At 42.3% G+C, this 20,120-nt stretch overlaps 1 protein-coding gene across 4 annotated transcripts in view; it reads left to right on the forward strand.

The window, feature by feature from the left end:
* Window positions 1–289: 289 nt before the first annotated feature.
* The window catches only part of LOC112262996 (adhesion G-protein coupled receptor D1), a 41,957-nt gene continuing 22,126 nt past the window's right edge, over window positions 290–20,120 (forward strand). The window contains exons 1-14 of one of the 4 annotated variants that reach the window (XM_024438927.2): window positions 871–1,344; window positions 1,438–1,477; window positions 1,846–1,962; window positions 2,722–2,820; window positions 3,557–3,679; window positions 3,900–4,076; window positions 7,118–7,375; window positions 8,453–8,520; window positions 9,113–9,268; window positions 9,396–9,452; window positions 10,073–10,202; window positions 10,654–10,761; window positions 12,279–12,354; window positions 13,749–13,890. In XM_024438927.2, coding sequence (XP_024294695.1) covers window positions 1,291–1,344; window positions 1,438–1,477; window positions 1,846–1,962; window positions 2,722–2,820; window positions 3,557–3,679; window positions 3,900–4,076; window positions 7,118–7,375; window positions 8,453–8,520; window positions 9,113–9,268; window positions 9,396–9,452; window positions 10,073–10,202; window positions 10,654–10,761; window positions 12,279–12,354; window positions 13,749–13,890 — 1,605 coding nt within the window. In that variant the 5' untranslated portion in view covers window positions 871–1,290. Of the gene's footprint in view, window positions 393–870; window positions 1,345–1,437; window positions 1,478–1,845; window positions 1,963–2,721; window positions 2,821–3,556; window positions 3,680–3,899; window positions 4,077–7,117; window positions 7,376–8,452; window positions 8,521–9,112; window positions 9,269–9,395; window positions 9,453–10,072; window positions 10,203–10,653; window positions 10,762–12,278; window positions 12,355–13,748; window positions 13,891–20,120 lie in introns of those variants that run through there. The other 3 variants (XM_042331610.1, XM_024438928.2, XM_024438929.2) reach the window with 3 other exon arrangements.

The following is a 20,120-nucleotide window of genomic DNA, read 5'->3' on the forward strand; positions in this document are numbered from 1 at the left end:
TAATTCGCATGATGCTCCTACAAATTTGTCGGAATGGGATTACGCCTCTCCTCTGCCAGAAGAGGCTCGCACCCAGCACTACTCCTGTGACTGCAGTTGTTGTTCAAGTTATTGGCCACACAGTGGCGATGTTTAATAATATACTGTATCTTGTGCGGTTATCTCCTTTCCTTTTCCCGCCATGATTCATCTGGACGCAGGTGATTCCAGATCTACCGGCCAATTTCCAACATGTAAGAATAGTTTATTTTAGACTAGGTTGTAGTTGTAGTAATTACATTTCTATGTTCAGGCCATTAGTCTACAATAGGCCCAGAGGATAAAGAACATGAAACAGGAGTTACAATTAGATGAAGGCATCCTGCATCCTACAGCGATGGATTTGATTTCAGGTATGAGTACAGTAGATAGGCCTGCCAGTAAGTTACTAGACTAATTAATGTCGATTTTCCTGAGAATGTCTGCTTTCAATTCACTCAATCCAATTTAGGTATATCTAAGGAATTCGATTGGGCTTCATACCTGCTTACATCAGTGCACCTGAATATGTGCCTGTTCTATTCCCTTCATAAAGATGACAGTCCAAATAAATAGCCTAAAATACAGTCAGCATCCATCCATGTCCATCAGCATCACTGTCCGTTATGTTCTGACAAGTCAAAAGGACACAGCTCTGTAATTTTGTAGATTAAATCTGTATTGGTTTTTATAAGTTTTTTAAATAGATTTTGGACAGTAGGCCTATGCGCACGCCATTGTCTCTAATTAGGCTACGCACTTGATATTTGCTATTTACGCACACTAGGCCCCACCTTGGGTTCCAATGCTCTAAAAAATGACATCACGTTTTGTATTCCCACATCCAATCGAACAGCCCGGAGAATTCCTCCACTCAGTGCAAACCTAGTATAGACAGACAGCAGAGCGCATCAAGCAACAAGTACCCAAATCCGTCGCTGAAATAGTGCAATATTTCTTATTCTGTATTGAGAGACATGGAATACCAACTTTTGGGGAAATTTTGAATGGACACGCACTTTATAATTATGACGTCCACCGCTTAGTTTTATTGCAGTTTTACAAAATGTTAAGTTTTGGGAGAAAGTTTTCTTTATTGGAGACGTGGACTAATAAATACCCAGAGAAGAAGATTGCTTTTTTTTTCAGCATCTTGGAATAATGATTTATGCTTTCTGGATCGATCGTTCATTGGGGATTTAAACAACAATAATCATTATATATATATATATATGTATATATATAGAATCTTGTTGTAGTTGTAATCAAGCCATGGAACTATTATTCGAAATTCTGTTTGTAACTACTTTTGTCACGTTGATTCGGGTAATTTAAACATTTTTTTTTATGTCCTTCACCATTATGTGTAGGAAGACTACTGCAATGTTGCAATGTTGAGTTCATTTGATTTATTTACAGGTTAATGGTGAAGTAAAGCCAAATCCATCCAAGCATCCAGGTAAATCGAATTATACTTCATGTTAAATGTGGATTCCCTTACCTTGATGTTCTATATTGTGTCTGAAATTAACCTACAGCATATGATGAGTATTATTGGTAATTTAGCTAAATATATATAATGTTGGGATGATGAATTATTGGTTATGGTTTACCATAAGTGTAACTTATGGTAATGGTGGTTTATTAAGCCATACAAAATGTGTTTATTGAATGAGATACCCAAACATCAACAATTGAGCTGTAATCGTTTATCTTTTTAATCCTAAAAGACACACTGAGCAACGCCAGGAACATAACTAATTGAAATAGCATGATTAGGGAGAAGTCCCATCTGGAGCTTTGTTCACCCATGAACTCTCCATCCAGGCCTGCAGGTCTTGGCCACGGCCTCACACTATTGGCCGCTGGATTCGGTGGACGGGATCCATGGACTGTGGGACCAGATTGGAAACAGACCAGGTCATGTTAATGGAAGTGATATAAGTATGTGCATAGTCCTATACTTAGGAGTAGAATACCCAGTCTTTTATGTTCTTTGTCTGCATGGTCTACAGCTGTTATTCACTCCTACTTTCAATTCACCTTTTTGTCTGTCTTGCAGCCACCAAGTCCTTGCTTTAAAAGGTGCAGCTGTGTGCAGTGCTCAAATTTGATTACAGTCAAATTTACAAAAACAAATTAACAAAGTAGAGAGTCAAGACAAGAAGTCTGAAGGCTACCTTACACCCCTGTTAACCCTTGCTAATGTACATCAAAGCACTCTGGTGTTATAATAAACAAAATGGGATAAAAAGCTTATCCTTCACCCCCAGGTATATTTGATTCAGACTTTCCAGATTAATGCTAAGACTATTAAATGAACTGTCTTGTTTGCTAAACTGATTTCCAAAAACCTTACTGTATTATTTTAACTATGGAAGCACCAATAACATTCCTAAATGGGACAATAATTGTGAAGCATCAGGTCTAGAACGGTTTTGGAATATTTCCACACAAAATGTGCTTTGATCCTAAAGAAAAAGGGGGGAATGATTGATCTGTTCCTCCTTGAGCACTGTTTACTGAGCCCAACATCACACTTAATCTCATCCCTGCTCACGCACCACATCCCTCACAATGCCTAGTGTCTGCGTTTGACTCTCACTGGTCTGGTGTGTCCTCTGGTTGTTTTGTGTTATTCATGTGTATGTATGTGAATCACCTTTTTCTCCCTTGTCTGTTTGTTTTCTATGTTTCATCCAGCTCTCCAAATCCACAAGCACACTGTGCTCCCTTCCTCCCATAACTCTTCCTCTGTGTATACCAATGACTCTGCCTACACTAACATTTCTGCAACAGTAGGTGAGGAAAATCACTGCTCACTGAAATTAATTTGTGTGTATAGTCAGTCACCCTGTTCTGTTGGTGTTACTGTAGTGCTATCTATCATGTTAAGGTTATTCAGTGGCCATTGTTCTGTACATTGTGTACCAACCCAATAGTTGCCATGAGTGTGCCACACACTGCTATTGTGTGTGTGTGTGTGTGTGTGTGTGTGTGTGTGTGTGTGTGTGTGTGTGTGTGTGTGTGTGTGTGTGTGTGTGTGTGTGTGTGTGTGTGTGTGTGTGTGTGTGTGTGTGTGTAAGATGGTGTGTGTAGTCAGGGAGAGACAGTTGTTTTCTTCACTGGAAAAAGAGCAGAGACTGCAGTGTGTAAATTGTGATTAGACAAGCTTTGAGTATGGAGGTTTGATTTGATTTGATTTGATTTGGTTATCAGATCTGTTTCTAGAGTGCTGTAAAGTTGAGCTTGACTTTTGAACATCAATACATCAGGACAATTTCATTTTGTCTGATAACATGATTTAAGGCAGGAGAACATCAAAGATAAATCTTTGGGTCGTAGCTGGCTACCATTCATAAATGGTAGATCATTATGCAGTGGAAACACCCAACATTTGGTGCAGTTCAGAGAATCTGTTCATAAATCGATGATACTGGTTTGCCTAATTGTTTGCCTATAAAAAGCCCACTTCAGAGACAAATCTACCTCTTTTTCTCATCAGGCAAAATAATGTTGTTATTTCATCCTCCTGTAGACATAGTTGAAGGGATGGTCAACAAGGGCATCTATCTGAATGGAGATAATGGCGGCACCTTTCTCCACTTTGGGAACTACCAGAACTCCTGCATTAGTGACCCCACTCTGTGTGGTCCTGAGGGTGAGTTCTGCCTCCCTCGATCTCATCTCCCCAACATTCTACACAGTAGATGTGTAATATTTTCACAAATCATAAGTGACTATCTAATGGGGTAACTCACAAAAATCTCATTTATGGCATTTACTGTAGATCTAAATGTATTATAACTAGCATGATTTGTGGTCTGAAACAATTTCCCCTATTTTTAAATCTTTAATAAATCTATGTTCGGGTTTTTCAGGGATTACATTTTCCTTCTTTTGGAAGAACCAGGAGGCAGAGTCACGTTTTGCAATAGCCTCTGGAGGGAAAGTCATCTCCAATGGCTTCTCTGTCTATGCCAATGCCTACGCTGGATACGTAGAGTTCTACACACGAGGCAACTCGAAGAGGTGGAGGGCTAACATCAATATACCAGGTATTTAAAGGGATACTTTGGGATTTTGGCAAAGAGGCCCTTTATCTACTTCCACAGAGTCAGATGAACTCGTGGATTCCATTTTTATGTCTGCTTTCAGTTGTTAGCTTGCTTTAGCACCTCCAGTCATTGCGCTAATGCTAGCAGATACCCATAGACTTCCAGCCATTGCGCTAACGCTTGTTAGCATTGGCTCACGAAACTACCTCTAACTACCTTCATACTGGACACAGAAACATACAAATGGTATCCACAAATTCATCTGACTCTGGGTAAGGAGATAAACGGCTTCACTGCCAAAATCCCAAAGTATCCCTTTAAAAAAAGGAAAACCATTAAGGTGAAAAAGTTGATCAAATTCATTATGATACTAAACAATAATTAAAACCTTTTTTATATAAACCTCCTGGCCTCCCATGTGGGTGGTGGGAGGAAAAATGTATATATATTTTGGGTGATTTTGGGTTATTTTTATACATATTCTTATATGAATGCATGAAGAATGTATTGTGATTTTCAATAATGTTTTCATTTTTAACCATAAATGTAAATGTTTTGGTTGATTGTATGTAGATGGAGCTACAATCATCAGCAGATACTGTTGGTCCCAGAGAGATTTTATGGATTCAATAATGGACTCAATTAATTCTTTATCTAAAACTATAAATGTGTTACTTTTTAATGGCAAGCCTGTTTCCATATTGTTGTGTAACTACAGTAAATACTGAACAGCATTCTAAATACTGCATATGTACACTATATATACAAAAGTATGTCGACACCCCTTCAAATGAGTGGATTCAGCTGTTTCAGCCACACCCGTTGCTGACAGGTGTATAAAATCGAGCACACAGCCATGCAATCTTTATAGACAAACATTGGCAGTAGAATGGCCTTACTGAGTGACTTTAAATGTGGCACCGTCATAGGATGCCACCTTTCCAACAAGTCAGATCGTCAAATTTCTGCCATGCTAGAGCTGCCCCGGTCAAGTGTAAATGCTGTTATTGTGAAGTAGAAACGTCTAGGAACAACAACGGCTCAGCCACCAAGAGGTAGGCCACACAAGCTCACAGAAGGGGACCATCGAGTGCTGAAGCGTGTAGTGCGTAAAGTCGTCTGTCATCGGTTGCTACACTCACTACTGAGTTCCAAACTGCCTCTGGATGCAACGTCAGCACAATAACTGTTCTTTGGGAGCTTCATAAAATGGGTTTCCATGGCCGAGCAGCCGCACACAAGTCTAAGATCACCTCGTGCAATGCCAAGCGTCGGCTGGAGTGGTGTAAAGCTCGCCGCCATTGGACTCTGGAGCAGTGGAAACGCGTTCTCTGGAGGGATGAATCATGCCAAATAGTTCAATCTTGGTTTCATCAGACCAGAGAATCTTATTTCTCATGGTCTGAAAGTCCTTTAGGTGCCTTTTGACAAACTCCAAGCGGGCTGTCATGTGCCTTTTACGGAGCAGTGGCTTCCGTCTGGCCACTCTACCATAAAGGCCTGATTAGTGGAGTGCTGCAGAGGTGGTTGTCCTTCTGGTAGGTTCTAGGAAGAGTCTTGGTGGCTCCAAACTTCTGACATTTAAGAATGATGGAGGCCATTGTGTTCTTTGGGACCTTCAATGCTGCAGACATTTTTTGGTACCCTTCCCCAGATCTGCCTCGACATAATCCTGTCTCGGAGCTCCACAGACAATTCTTTTGACCTCATGGCTGTTATTGTTTTTGCTCTGACATGCACTGTGGGACCTTATATAGACAGGTGTGTGCCTTTCCAAATAATGTCCAATCGATTGAATTTACCACAGGTGGATTACAATCAAGCTGTAGAAACATCTCAAGGATGATCAATGGAAACAGGATGCACCTGAGCTCAATTTCAAATCTCATAGCAAAGTGTCTGAATACTTATGTAAATAAAGTATTTCTGCATTTCATTTTTAATACATTTGCAAAAAAATCTGCTTTTGCTTTGTCATTATGGGGTATTGTGTGTAGATTGATGAGGAAAATGTGTTATTTAATCCATTTTAGAATAAGGCTGTAAGGTAACAAAATGTGGAAAAGGGGAAGGGGTCTGAATACTTTCCAAATGCACTGTATTTCAAACTCACAGGTCCAAGTAGACTCTAAATTAAGTAATTGAAATAACATAAACATAAACTACATGGGCAAAACTATTTCTCCATCCCTTACAATCTCAGATCTGCTATTTATGGAGGAAAACATATCATGTCGCTCTGTGCACTGCAGGTTCTTTGAAAAAGAAAGAAACATTTACCAAAAAATGTTCACATTCTCAAGTGTCCTCCGTCGTCTTGTTTTTGTTACAATTAATTAAGGTTAAGAACATGAGGCGTCAGGACTTCATGTGTACTTTTGATTTATTTGATTATTACTTACAGAATATCAAACATCTGGTTCATATAATTTGACATGATGATATGTCACCATTTCACCATGCAGTTGTTTAGCCTTAGGCTCATAACAGATCTATGACTGAACCAGCTCTTATGAGACCTGTACCAGTACCAGGAGACATGACTGGTTCAGTAGACCTTGTCACAATGTGTCCCTGCCTAACCTGCGACAGAAACATTTCTAGCTAAAATAGCGGGAGAGTTTAAAAGGAAAGAGAGATTGAAAGTGTGAATGGGGAAGTTGTTGGTTTGTGTTTAAGCCAATCCCAACAGGATAGCTGTGTTTTAACACTGAACCAGGCTCTTCTGGTGGAAGTGTTCACATTGAATATATTGTCTTTTGGGATTCTCTTTATTGTCCGTTTAGCTCAGAAGAACTGAAGATGTTATTTCGTCTTTGGATAAGTCTATTGGAAACGTTTGAAGGAATAGAATGGAGATGCTGACTGAATGGTTGGAGTGGAGCATGGGGACATATTGGGTGGATATAGTGGAAAAGCACTATTAAAATTTGTGTGACATACTGTAGGCTATAATACCCACATACAAAGAGTAGATAAATACTTTAGGTGAAGGGAAGGTGAAGCCCTGATTATGATGTCTCCTCTCTCTTCCCTTTCAGGGCCCTTCTGGACCCACATTCTGTTCACTTGGACCCTGACGGACGGTCTCAACATCTACATCAACGGGACGTTCAACACCAGCGACCCCACTGGCAACGTGTCCATGAACTATGGGGACCCTTACCCTGACCTGGTCATTGGGACAGGAAATGAGCAGTCCTATGGACACTACGTGACAGGAGCCTTTGATGAGTTTGTCATCTGGGAGAGGGCCCTGTCACCAGAGGAGATCCTCATGTACTACAAAGCTGCCACAGGTAATGTCAGATGTCACCGTCAGTCTGGAATGGACCACTCTTTTTTCCGTGATGTGAAATGTTCACTATGTTCACTCTTTCCCCTTGATTTATGTGAGGAGATTGGGGTTAAAAAGCTATTTCCATCTTGGTCATTGCCATTGACATTCCGTGCACAGTACTGACGCATGGAATACACAACAAGATATTAAGCCGTGTAAAACCTCCTCATCTTAACATCATCTCACATCTCACATCTCACACACCATAAACGTTTGGTTTCACATTCGAGGACTCAACTGACGTTAAACCGAGTGACTGAAGTTATTTTAAACCATAATGACCTTTTTCATTGCTGCTTTGATTTATCTTGTGTGGTCTAGAATTATTCTGAAACTCAAAAGAAATGGACAATGTCCTCTGTATGGTCCGAGAAATGTTATTCAGAGCATGGTGAAATGTGTATAAGATAGTAAAAATGGATGAATCACTTGTCATGCTTATGGAAAATAGGAATAATTTGCGTCTGGACACCCATTCCCTGAGTTTTTGTCTAATGACTAGACCCCATTGTGAAGGACTCAGGTGGTCATGTTGCATGAAGGCGTAGCCTTAATTTTCTCAGACATAACAGACATGAACAAGAAGGTTGTTATGGTTATGGAAAGTGTTTTAATATGTTATACCTGTAGATAATGAATGGGACTAAAGAAGAGCAGACTGTTGGAAGGGACGTTCCTAATGTAAAACCATATATGGTCATTTATTGTTGCTAAGTGCACTAATTGGTGTGTTATTTACAGACAGCATGATGTCATGACTTCCTTCTAACATCTCTTTGGCTTGTACAGTACCTCAGTGATGTATCTGGCGGTTGATTATCTAAAGAGCAGGTACAATAGCACAGTACTTCTTTTCATCTATCCCCGGCTGGGGGAAGGTCCACCATCATCAGACATGTTCCAAGGAATCAGGAATCTTTGTGGCCTGAAAAATTCCAGCACTTCTCTAAGCGTTCTATTTGGCATCTAGCTAGTGTTGCTATTGATGACCGGTGGAAGAGCACTGCTAATGGGACTCTTGTATTTCTCCAACTAGGTGATACTTTGACTTACCCTTCCACAACAAGCGTTCCTAAAGAAGTCTCCTCTACGATGCAAACACTGGTGAGTTCTCAACTTCTCAACACAATGGGGTCTAGTCATTAGCATTTTGCTACATCCGCAATAACATCTGCTAAACATGTGTATGTGACCAGTACGATTTTGACTTGATTTGAAATTTGGTGATTTATACAGATTGACGTCTTACCATGGGAAAGTGGATATTTTTAAACCGTTTTCAGGGTTTTACTACTAGAACAGACACACAGCAGGAAATTAGGTAGAAGGCTGGTGGTTGAACCGCAATAAACACAAACAATTAATTTCTTATGGAACCATTTTCTTCCCTTTAAGACTGAGGAATTGGAAAGGGGGATATTGAGAACACAAGTGAATAGACCTCTCCTGCCTATTAAATGGCAGTTGTGGGCGTAGAGTGAAGAAAGTAGAGACAGCTGTTCAACACAGCACAAAATGGGTCCCTGTAGGGCATGACGCTGGAAAAAGACCAGCAGTCTTTTACAGCAGACTTCTATGCAGAAAGAGTTCTTACTAAAGGTAATGGTCACCATAATGTGTTCCTGTGTATATTGGTCCCATTCTGGTCTTTGGAGAGTTTCTGTGGAGAGTAATGCCTGGTGTTTTGTTCCCTCAGGGAGTCGCATATGTGTCCTATTCTATCGTCAACAAGCTGAGTGAGGAGATCCATAGCTCTCGGGACCCCGTGCCCATGTTTGGCTTCCTGGAGTCTCTGTCATTCAGCCTGCCCAACAAGACCATCCCCCACGACACTGCCAACAACTTCACACAGGTGCAGGAACACACGGATATATACATGCGAGTGCGCACGAAGGCACACACACGAACACACACACCAAAGTAGGATGTAATAGTTTGTTTCAGATCACAGACATGATGTGTTGTTGTGTCCCGCCCAGGCTTTTCTGAAGAGTGTGGAGGAGGTGTTGTCTTCTGAAGTGGCCAGGGAAGATGAGGTAAGTACGTTTCAAGTTTTTAATGTCACGTGCACAAGTACAGTGAAATGCCTTTCTTGCCAGCTCTAAACCCACTAATCAATATCAATGTAGTACTAAACATAACACACGGTAGAACAAGAACACATTAGAAATAAAAAATATGAAATATATCGAGTTCATGATATCTCTGTGAAGTCACTGTGTGAGTTTACAGCAAACTAGCTATATGATAGTGAACTGTGAATATGATCACATTCGTTCAGGCTCAAGTTCAGCGCCCTCACACGTGAGATCACAGGAATTCCTGAGCAGAGAGACATTTTGAGCGAGTTTGTCGTTACAACTTCTATACACACTGAACAGGCGTGCTTGTTTTCATGTGAGCAAGCTGAACCAGACGTTCTTAGTGCATGAAAACTTTGGACTTGGACATGGAGAGCACCATCAAAAGGAAGTCAGATGGCATTTACAGTAATACAGTGAATATCGGCCCAGCTGATAAGACTCTTAACGCATGCTACTACTTGGTTTTATGGTCTATCAGGGACAGTTTACCAACTCTCAAAATACAGTAGATGCAGTAAATTGCCAGTGTGTCTCTATGAGTGTGAATGTTGTTATTGGACCGTTTGGAGCAGGAGTCCACCCCAGTGGTCAGTGGGCTGATTGAGACAGTGGATAACGTGATGGTCCAGATGGTGTCCAGCCTGGAGTCCAGCCCCAGCCCCCGATCTCTCATCTCACTGGGAGGAAAGTCCTTTGTAGCAGGTCAGTACCGTGACGACGCAACTCTCTCCTGACTGTACTGTATGACTCACAGACTGTGGTGTTAAGTTAGGGTTGAGAGTTACTGTACTAAGAAGGAAGTTCTAAGAAGGAAGTTCAAGGAGAGTTTTGAACTAACTGGCTTCATACAGTATGTTTCCCTCAGAAGATAGAGATCTGACCAAGCTTAGATAACCATGGTCCTTTCCATGCAACTAATTTCCCTCTGGTAGGGGTTAGTTTGGCACAATATTTTGTTTTCCTGTGGACAAGCCTGCGTTGTCTCTCTCCCAGGGGCTCAGTCAAATCTTTGATCCGCCCATGAATCATCACCACCAGCAGATAACACTGTGCTTTTGGCTCCCTGTCAGAATCCCTCCAGGCCTGGTGTTGGAGTTAGTTAACCACTCACAGTGCTCCCTCTCTCTCTGTTTCCAACCCCCGACCCCAATAGATTACTCTCTGATGAAGATTCCACAGAACTACAATCTTCCCCATTACCGCTTCCCCATGCAAGGAAAGAACTACATCTCAGTGCCCGGTGAGGCGTTCACCATGCAGTGTGAGTGTCCTACATCCCATTTCACTCTATGTTCTAAAAACATACAATACATTGAAATACTCACTCTCTCACAGCAATTCGTATTTTGTGTGTATTACACTGCTCGAATGTAGCATATGCTCATCTTTCTTTTGTGTCTGGCTCTTACTCCTCCTCAGCACATAGCTTCATTGGCTTGAATAGGAATAAATACTGGCCATTGTTTCTGCACTCTGTTTCTGCTAAGATACATTTGCCTAACCAGTAAGGTCTTGCTATTGGGCAGAAGTTTATTATGATGATAGGTTTAAAGACCTTTAACATAGCAATGGTAGTGTGTGAGAGAGCCAACATGAAACTGCTTGTGAGACTTTAAAGTGCAGGATTACAGCTACAGTACTGTATGACTTCTATGCAGAGAGGCAATGTACCACAGACAGAGAGAGGGATACGTTTCATCCACTTTACTCTCCATTCAAAAGAAGCCCCTCCACTCACAGTGAACTAATTGATTTACTTAGCCCATTCTTAGCGGCGCTGTGAATGCTGGTTTGGCAGAAATTACGGCAGTATTAAAACGGTGTTTGTTAGACTTGTGTTAGGGTCAGATCCATTTGGCTCCACCTGGCCCCCAAACACACTGCGTTGCTACACTAACTTTTAAATAAACCATTTTAATAATCTGTTAAAACCTCATTATCAGAAATTAAATATAAATGTTACTGCTGGCAACTTAGCTCCTAGATTTAGTTAATGTAGCGTTGTGTGTCCTGACACATGGCATACTGTATTAAAGGCACCAAGTGGTGCTTTTATAAGCCAATTAAGCGCAGAGAAATTGTTAGAGATTTTTTTTAATTCTCTTGGACTGAGATACTTCCAAGTATTCATAAAAAGATGCAGATTATGCCTTTTTCTATTATTTTCTTTCTTCCTTAGAAAAGCTTTATAGGCAAACTGGCCACCAACTGATCCCTACAAAGGTCTGGTAGGGGGCATTACAGTCATTACATTCAAAGTTTATTAGATTCAAAACCTTGACTTGTGATATGAATTCAGATTATTTCATACACAATGTATTTTCAACACCAGTGTTTGTTTTCTTACTCATTGAGGTAGATTTGATTTCATGAAAGCGGTACTTTCACCGTCAACCGTCAGATCCCTCTCTAGTAGTTACCATGTTGTAGATTGCCTATGTGGTGGTGAGAGTGTATAAGAGTTGGGCACAGGCCTCCTGCTGTACTGTTTCAGTCATGGCACTGTGACTTGCATAATTTCCCAACACACACGTGGTCCGTGGTCCCCCTCCATCTCACCCGTGTGTGAGCATACAGCTCTCCAATTAGTCAGGGAGTGCCAACTTGAGGCAGCGAGGCTGCTTCATTAAGTTCCCCTCACTGTGAGCATTTTAGCAACTCCTCATCACATTCTCAACCCTGCTATGAGTCTGTTTCACCTTTGACCACTCTCTCTCCTCCCTCCCTCCCTCCCTCCCTCCCTCCCTCCCTCCCTCCCTCCCTCCCTTCCCACCTCAGCCCAAACCACAATCGTGGGTCTTTTCTACCACAACATGCACAACTACTACAGAGAGATCAGCCCACTCAGGACCAGGTAAGGGGGATGGGAGCCCTGATCATACCAAACAGAAATGCTCTCTATGTAGGAATTATGATTCACTTAAATGTGTGATATAAAGTTATCCTGACCGAACACAGTACAGTAGACAGCACTGTTTAAAGTAAGTTTAGAGCCTGCAGAAAGTAATATAATATTCTCATTTACAAGCATTCAGAAGACGCTTGAGGTTGTCAAAGCATCTCTTTGGGGACCAATCAGAAAAGTACGCAATAAACTAAATAGTTTACTTTGCACGCCTTGCAATTAAGAATTACAGTCATTGAGAAGAAGTGATCTCAGAGGATCTAAGGGATGTTATGGCGATAAGTGCTCTGAGCATCAGCCAGGATCACTTCCTGTGTGTCCGCTGTGGTCCCCTGGCGGAGTGGCGCCCCTGTTTCCTGTTGTCCGTAACAGATCATGCCTGGGGCCATTCCTTATCAGCCTCCCACCAGGCGATCTCTCATCTGACCACTTAACCGCCACTGGCTGATACATCCTGCCGTTAACTTCATACAGGAACTTGGCCACACACTTCTTTTCCCAGTAATAGGGGAAGCATATTACGATAATCCTGTGAAATAAATATTTTACATGAATTTGATTAAAGTAATTTGGTGGTCTAAGCGTAAACAATCTTGTTTGATTAACATGTAGTTACTGGCAGACATCATCAATAGCATAATTGCGTCTAGAAATACAGCTTATTATGCTCAAGGAGTTGGACTGACTGTTGTGGCCCTCAGTACAGCAAATAGTTTTGACTGCCTCTGCAGAAATCCAGAATCTAAAGCAGCGTTTACACCATTTACACAGGCAGCTCAATTCTGATATTTTGCCCAATTATTGGCAAAAGATCTGTTCTAATTGGTTGAAAGACCAATGAATGGCAAAAGATTACAATTATGCAAACTGTGTAAACGCAGCCTAAAAGTACCATGTGTAAGTGATACGGCACTTAGGATCAATCAGCTTCTGCTACAATATACTTTCTTCTAAACGAGTTTCTCAGTAAAACTGGATGACAATAATAAACACCCATGTTTACAAAGTAGAAAAGCAGTTTATTCAGGAAATTCCAATTGGTGTAAGTATGCCACCATTTTAGAAGGAATAACTTATTTGCTTCACATTTGATGATTAGGTTAGTTCCCAATGGTTGTTTCACTCCCCAGTGGGTGAATGTCCGTCTGTATAATGATACGGGGGTGTTGCCTCTACAACCTACCGTCACTTACCTGTTGACCTCGAAAAGCTCCTGACTGTGATTGATGACATGACAGGTGTTTCAGAGTCCCACTCTCCTGCTACTGTTCTGAGCCCTCTGTGACACTACTGTGTACATAAAACACCTCTCATTGGTGTTAGTGACAAACCATCTCTCTCAGGATCAATGAGGCAGCTGATTTCAAAGACCATAAGATCCAGGTGGCTAGTTTCCTCATCTCACTGAAGGTGGAGCCATCGCCTGCCCTGTCCGTCAACCTGTCTGGGGCTCCGCTTATCAAGATCGTCCTCACACACATCCTGGTAAGAGTACATACCAACACACACAGGAGTGTATTGAATTACCAAGCTATGACGATGGGATTACCATTTTACTGGCCATAAGAAACCATCTCTGTTATGAGTGAGGGAAAAATTGTGCTGGAAAACTGTTTAGCAATGGTTCTTCAGAAATGGGCATCACAGTTGCTGGTTGCGGGACTGTTACCTTATCGGAAGAAGGGTGTGATTTTGGCCAAGGAGTATCCCCTTTTGTATATTGTTTCTTTTTTTGGGGGGGGGGGCTCAGTAGGGGACAGTCACTCAATTAGTCCATGTCAGCTATTTCTTTTTTGATTGGTAAGTTAGTCTAGCCTGCTATCTAACCTAGTAATCATGGTCGAATTACCAACTGGGGTCCCCCATTGATTTTGTTAGTCACTCTTTTTGTGGCCCCCACCCCCATCAAAGTTCCCATCCCTGATCTATATCATTCCAAAGGCACTCAAAAATACCCCCTCCCTGTTTTCCCTCACAGTATGTGAAAGGAACTGTTTCTTGTGAACAGTGGATTGTAAAAGCTCAGTACTCACAAAGACAAAGGACATTTATTTTTGTTTCCATTAGTCCCAACCTCTTCATTTTCCTTAACAAAGCATGATTCTTCCCAAAAGAAAAGTGATTATCAACATTTGAACTGTAAACTTTGTGCACTTTGAAAGGAACAACCATTTGAGTTTATGAACAACATATTTTTTGCCTTTCTGCTTTGTGGCAGGGATTTAGTGGAGAAAGTGTTGCCAGCTTCTTTAGACCTCTCCCATGGCATTTGAAACCCATAATGAAAGTTAACTTAGAAAACGTGTATGGCAATTGTTAGTCCTACTGTAAATGCAGAAATGCAATGGAGAGCTCGAAAGTCCATCCATAGAGTGATCTTAAATCACCCACTTCAAGTCAAACACTTTTCCATAAACACTCAATAGTTGGAGGAGGGCAAAATGAACTCCACAAGATATCATCCAATAGTAATTTTATCCAATCATTTTTTACCAAAAATAAGATGGGATATTTTTCCATCAGCTAACATAAGTAGCCCCAGTCCATTTTACTTGTAGAGAATGTGCTTCCCCTGCCATGTGAGCTGCTCAGTTGAAAATATTCACTTGCTATTAAAGTGAATCACCATCAAAGGTATTTTTTTCCTTCCGTCTCTCTTAAGAGCACAAATTAAAACCATGCGGCTTTGTGAAACCATGGCAATGGGCTTTGTTTGCCTCCATTTTCCCATGGAAATAAATGTTTATGCTTCAAGGATCTGACCGGGTTCCTGTGACATGATTTTAGCAGACACCACGAGAGAGGGGAGAGTCTCCTGTATTATGAAGTGCTGGAGATGCATTTCAGTGCTCTTTCATCTTGATTCAAGGTGTTTCTATTTACACTCACTTACACTGCCTTACCACTTGTTGTTATGGTGACAAAATAAAGTAGCGATAAAGCAATGGTTTTCACAGAAATGAACATTGGTCATGTGACGGGAATAGTTTGGACCTCAACTCCAGTGACACCAAATATTTTATGACAAATTACCGTACAGTATGTGATTTTGTTTTTTGACTTGGGAACTTCCAAGTGCCAATACCTAACGTAAGACAATAGTTGAGACTTATGTTTGGAAGTTGCATACCTCACACATCACTTTTTGGCTGTAACCTTAACCAGAAAAAAACATACATATGCTATTACTGGTCTGTTGTGAGCCGGAGGATAGATTCAGGCCAAAAGTGACTGACTATTTTGGGAATTTTTATGTCTCTGCGAGCTGGTGGATACTTATCACCCTCTGAACTAGGAAAGAGGGAGAACTGCTCACCCACTATGTGGAAGACCTTTCCCGTCATTGTTCACTCCGCTTTTTACTGCCTGTCCCAAGTCCACTCCCTAATGACTTCCCGTGGCGTGCCTCCATTGCTCAGGGGTAGCTAAATGATTTGTGATGGACCCTTCTGTTTTCCCAACGCTTTTAGCCAGCAAGAGGAGAGAGAGAGACATCTAGTCACTTTATTAAAGTCTGAGCAGGGTAATTGTGTCAGCAGCAGCATAGTCCTGTCAGCTCCACCATATTTCACCATCCTGGTCATGGTGCCATGGTAACAACAGGTCCTGTGTATTAGTAACACTGTAGGACAGGGATCATCAACTAGATTCAGCCGCGGGTCGATTTTTGGTAGGGGCTGGAACATAATTACAAATCATTTGTAAACTGAAAATTGACTGCAAGAAGTCCAAACAGGTATAATATTTGACTAAAACATAATCATTTCAAACCTTGCTTACATTTGTATACGATCACGTCTCTTTGTAGTGCTTTGTGTGGGCAAGTGGTTTGCTGATGTCAGTGTTGTGAACAGAGTGCCTCATGGTGGCAGTGGGGTTATGGTATGGGAAGGCATAAGCTACAGGCGACAAACACAATTTTATCCATGTAAATTTGAATGCACAGAGATACCGTGACGATATCCTGAGATCCTGAGGCCCATCGTCGTGCCATTCATCCTCCACCATCACCTCATGTTTCAAATCAAATCAAATGTTATTTGTAACATGCGCCAAATACAACAAGTGTAGACCTTACCGTGAAACGCATACTTACAAGCCCTTAACCAACAGTGCAGTTCAAGAAGAGTTAAGAAAATACTTACCAAATAAACCAAAAAAGAATAAAAAGTAGCACAATAAAACAACAATAACAAGGCTATATACAGGGGGTACCGGTACCGAGTCAATGTGCGGGGGTACAGGTTAGTCGAGGTAATTTGTACATGTAGGTAATGGTGAAGAGACTATGCATAAATAATAAACAGCGAGTAGCAGCAGTGTGCAAAACAAATGGAGGGGAAGGAGGAGTGTCAATGTAAATAGTCCGATGGTCATTTGATTAATTGTTCATGGGTCTTATGGCTTGGGGATAGAAGCTGTTAAGGAGCCTTTTGGTCCTATACAGCTTGTCGTGTGGTAGAAGAGAGAACAGTCTATGACTGGGTGACTGGAGTCTCTGACAATTTTATGGGCTTTCCTCTGACACCGCCTATTATATAGGTCCTGGATGGCAGGAAGCTTGGCCCCAGTAATGTACTGGGCCATGGGCCATACGCACTACCCTCTGTAGCGCCTTACGGTCAGATGCCGAGCAGTTGCCATACCAGTCGGTGATGCAACCGGTCAGGATGCTCTCGAGGGTGCAGCTGTAAAAGTCTTTGAGTATCTGGGGACCCATGCCAAATATTTTCAGTCTCCTGAGGGGGAACAGGTTTTGTTGTGCCCTCTTCACAACTGTCTTGGTGTGTTTGGACCATGATAGTTAATTGGTGATGTGGACACCAAGGAACTTGAAACTCTCGACCCGCTCCACTACAGCCCCATCGATATTAATGGTGGCCTGTTCGGCCCGCCTTATCCTGAGTTCCACAATCAGCTCCTTTGTCTTTCTCACGTTGACGGTGTGGTTGTTGTCCTGGCACCACACTGCCAGTTCTCTGACTTCCTCCCTATATGCTTTCTCATCGTTGTCAGTGATCAGGCCTACCACTTTTGTGTTGTCAGCAAACTTAATGATGGTCTTTGAGTCGTGTTTGGCCACGCAGTCATGGATGAAAAGGGAGCACAGGAGGGGACTAAGTACACACCCCTAAGGGTCCCCAGTATTGAGTATCAGCGTGGCAGACTTGTTGTTGCCTACTCTTACCACCTGGGGGCGGCCCGTCAGGAAGTCCAGGATCCAGTTGCAGAGGGTGGTGTTTAGTCCCAGGTTCCTTAGCTTAGTGATGAGCTTTGAGGGCACTATGGTGTTGAACGCTGAGCTGTAGTCAATGAACAGCATTCTCACATGTTCCTTTTGTCCAGGTGAGAAAGGGCAGTGTGGAGTGCGATTGAGATTGCGTCATCTGTGGATCTGTTGTGGTGATATGCGAATTGGAGTGGGTCTAGGGTGTCCGGGAGGATGCTGTTGATGTGCCATGACCAGCCTTTCAAAGCGCTTCATGGCTATCGACGTGGGTGCTACGGGCGGTAAAACATTTAGGCAGGTTACCTTCGCTTCCTTGGGCACAGGGACTATGGTGGTCTGCTTGAAACATGTAGGTTTTACAGACTTGGTCAGGGAGAGGTTGAAAATGTCAGTGAAGACACTTGCCAGTTGGTCCGCGCATGCTTTGAGTACACGTTCTGGTAATCCGTCTGGCCCCGCGGCTTTGTGAATGTTGACCTGTTTAAAGATCTTGCTCACATCTGCTACCAAGAGCGTTATCACACAGTCATCCAGAACAGCAGTGTTTCAGTGTTGCTTGCTTTGAAGTGAGCACAAAAGGCATTTAGCTCGTCTGGTAGGCTCGCGTCAATGGTCAGCTCCCGTCTGGGTTTCCCTTTGTAGTCCGTAATAGTTTTCAATCCCTGCCACATCCGACGAGCATCAGAGCCAGTGTAGTACTATTCAATCTTAATCCTGTATTGACACTTTGCTTGTTTGATGGTTCGTCTGAGGGCATAGCAGGATTTCTTACAAGCGTACGGACTAGTGTCCCGCTCCTTGAAAGCGGCAGATTTAGCCTTTAGCTCGATGCGGATGTTGCCTATAATCCATGGCTTCTGGTTGGGATATGTACGTACGGTCACTGTGGGGACGACATCGTCGATGCACTTATTGATGAAGCCGATGACTGAGGTGGTGTACTCCTCAATGCCATTGGATGAATCCTGGAACATATTCCAGTCTGTGCTAGCAAAACAGTCCTGGAGCTTAGCATCCGCGTTTGACCACTTCCGTATTGAGTGAGTCACTGATACTTCCTTGGCTTGGAAGCATGAATCAGGAGGATAGAATTATGGTCAGATTTGCCAAATGGAGGGTGGGGGAGAGCTTTGTATGCATCTCTGTGTGTGTCCACATCCTTTATTTCACATGGAGGACAACTGTCTTATGGGCTGAAAAAGTGACTTCATGAAACCTATTGCTGTGAATGACTAAAACTATATGCAATTAATTGACAGTGTCACTGACCAGTCGTAATGATCTATAATGACCTTGTGTTACGGCTGTTAGCATCGTTCACAAGGGAGTCCAAACAGGTCTGAGCGGATGGCCAGTGAATTTGACCTTGCATCCATGATTGATAACCTGTGAGCTTAGAGCCTCATCAAACATCTAGCGAGGTCATGTCATTCCAGAGCTAACTGGCTGTGTCGTATCTGTCTGGTCCAAGGTGACGCCACGCCAGCCAACAGGGTTTTGGGGAGCAGCTCCGATACGGAGCGAAGGTGTTATCAGGTCTGCCAGAAACCCATGAGCTTTCTCACGCTATTCTGAGCTTTTGCTGATTGGGCCTTGGCTCCAACCGTGATTTATTAGCTCTGTCCGATGTGGGTCTGGCGTGGGAGGGTCAGCGAAGAGGAGAGAGGGGCACTGGGGTCTGTAGTTAAACATTAATACATACATAAAAACCCCACTCCTCCTCTTCGCTCAAAGCATCACACTGATGGTATGAGGTGAAGAAATGGAAAGTGTGATTTCACCGAATGCCGGTGTTGCTCAGTGTCAAAATTGAAAGGATTAAAAAAAGGTTTTGACAAGCAGGACTTGAGTTTACAGGCCAATAAAACTGTGTTTCGGAGTGGCGGCGGCAGCTCCATGAGAGAGACTGTGGGGAGTGGAGGAATGGACAGGAAGTAGTGTAGGAGCGCTGGTGGCCTCTGTCCATCTCTCCCAGAACTGACCCTCACATTCATACTGTTCTGCAGCAGCCACTTCTATCAGGTGCTGGAATGAAAGAGCTAGTATGAATGCTCGGTGTCATATTGACTTCATTTTATAGAGCTTGCTTTTGCCCTGTAATTGATCCGATTTTTATCCATCTGCTGTATGTCTGCTTAATAAACACAAAAAAGGGGTGTGAGGATAAGAGAGTGTTTGAAGGGGAGATCAGGCTAGGGATTGCAAGTCTAGTAGACTTTCAGGAGCTTCCAAATAAGGGTGGAATTAATTATTAATCAAAAACGGAGAAAATAAACCCACCAAAACCTTTTTTAAGAACCCTGATAGCCAATATTTTTTAAACAAGTAAGCCAAAGATGGTATCAGTCGTCTCTGCCACAAGCAGTCTTTATTTGCCAGTTTTTATAGCTCCCAGTACACATCCAACCCAAACCCTGTGGGTGAGTCTCTCTCTTTCTTTCTCTCTCTCTCTCCTTTTCTTCTTTCTTTCTTTCTCTCTCTTTTC

This window comes from Oncorhynchus tshawytscha, linkage group LG12 (assembly GCF_018296145.1).
Source record: "Oncorhynchus tshawytscha isolate Ot180627B linkage group LG12, Otsh_v2.0, whole genome shotgun sequence".
Classification (NCBI taxonomy): domain Eukaryota; kingdom Metazoa; phylum Chordata; class Actinopteri; order Salmoniformes; family Salmonidae; genus Oncorhynchus; species Oncorhynchus tshawytscha.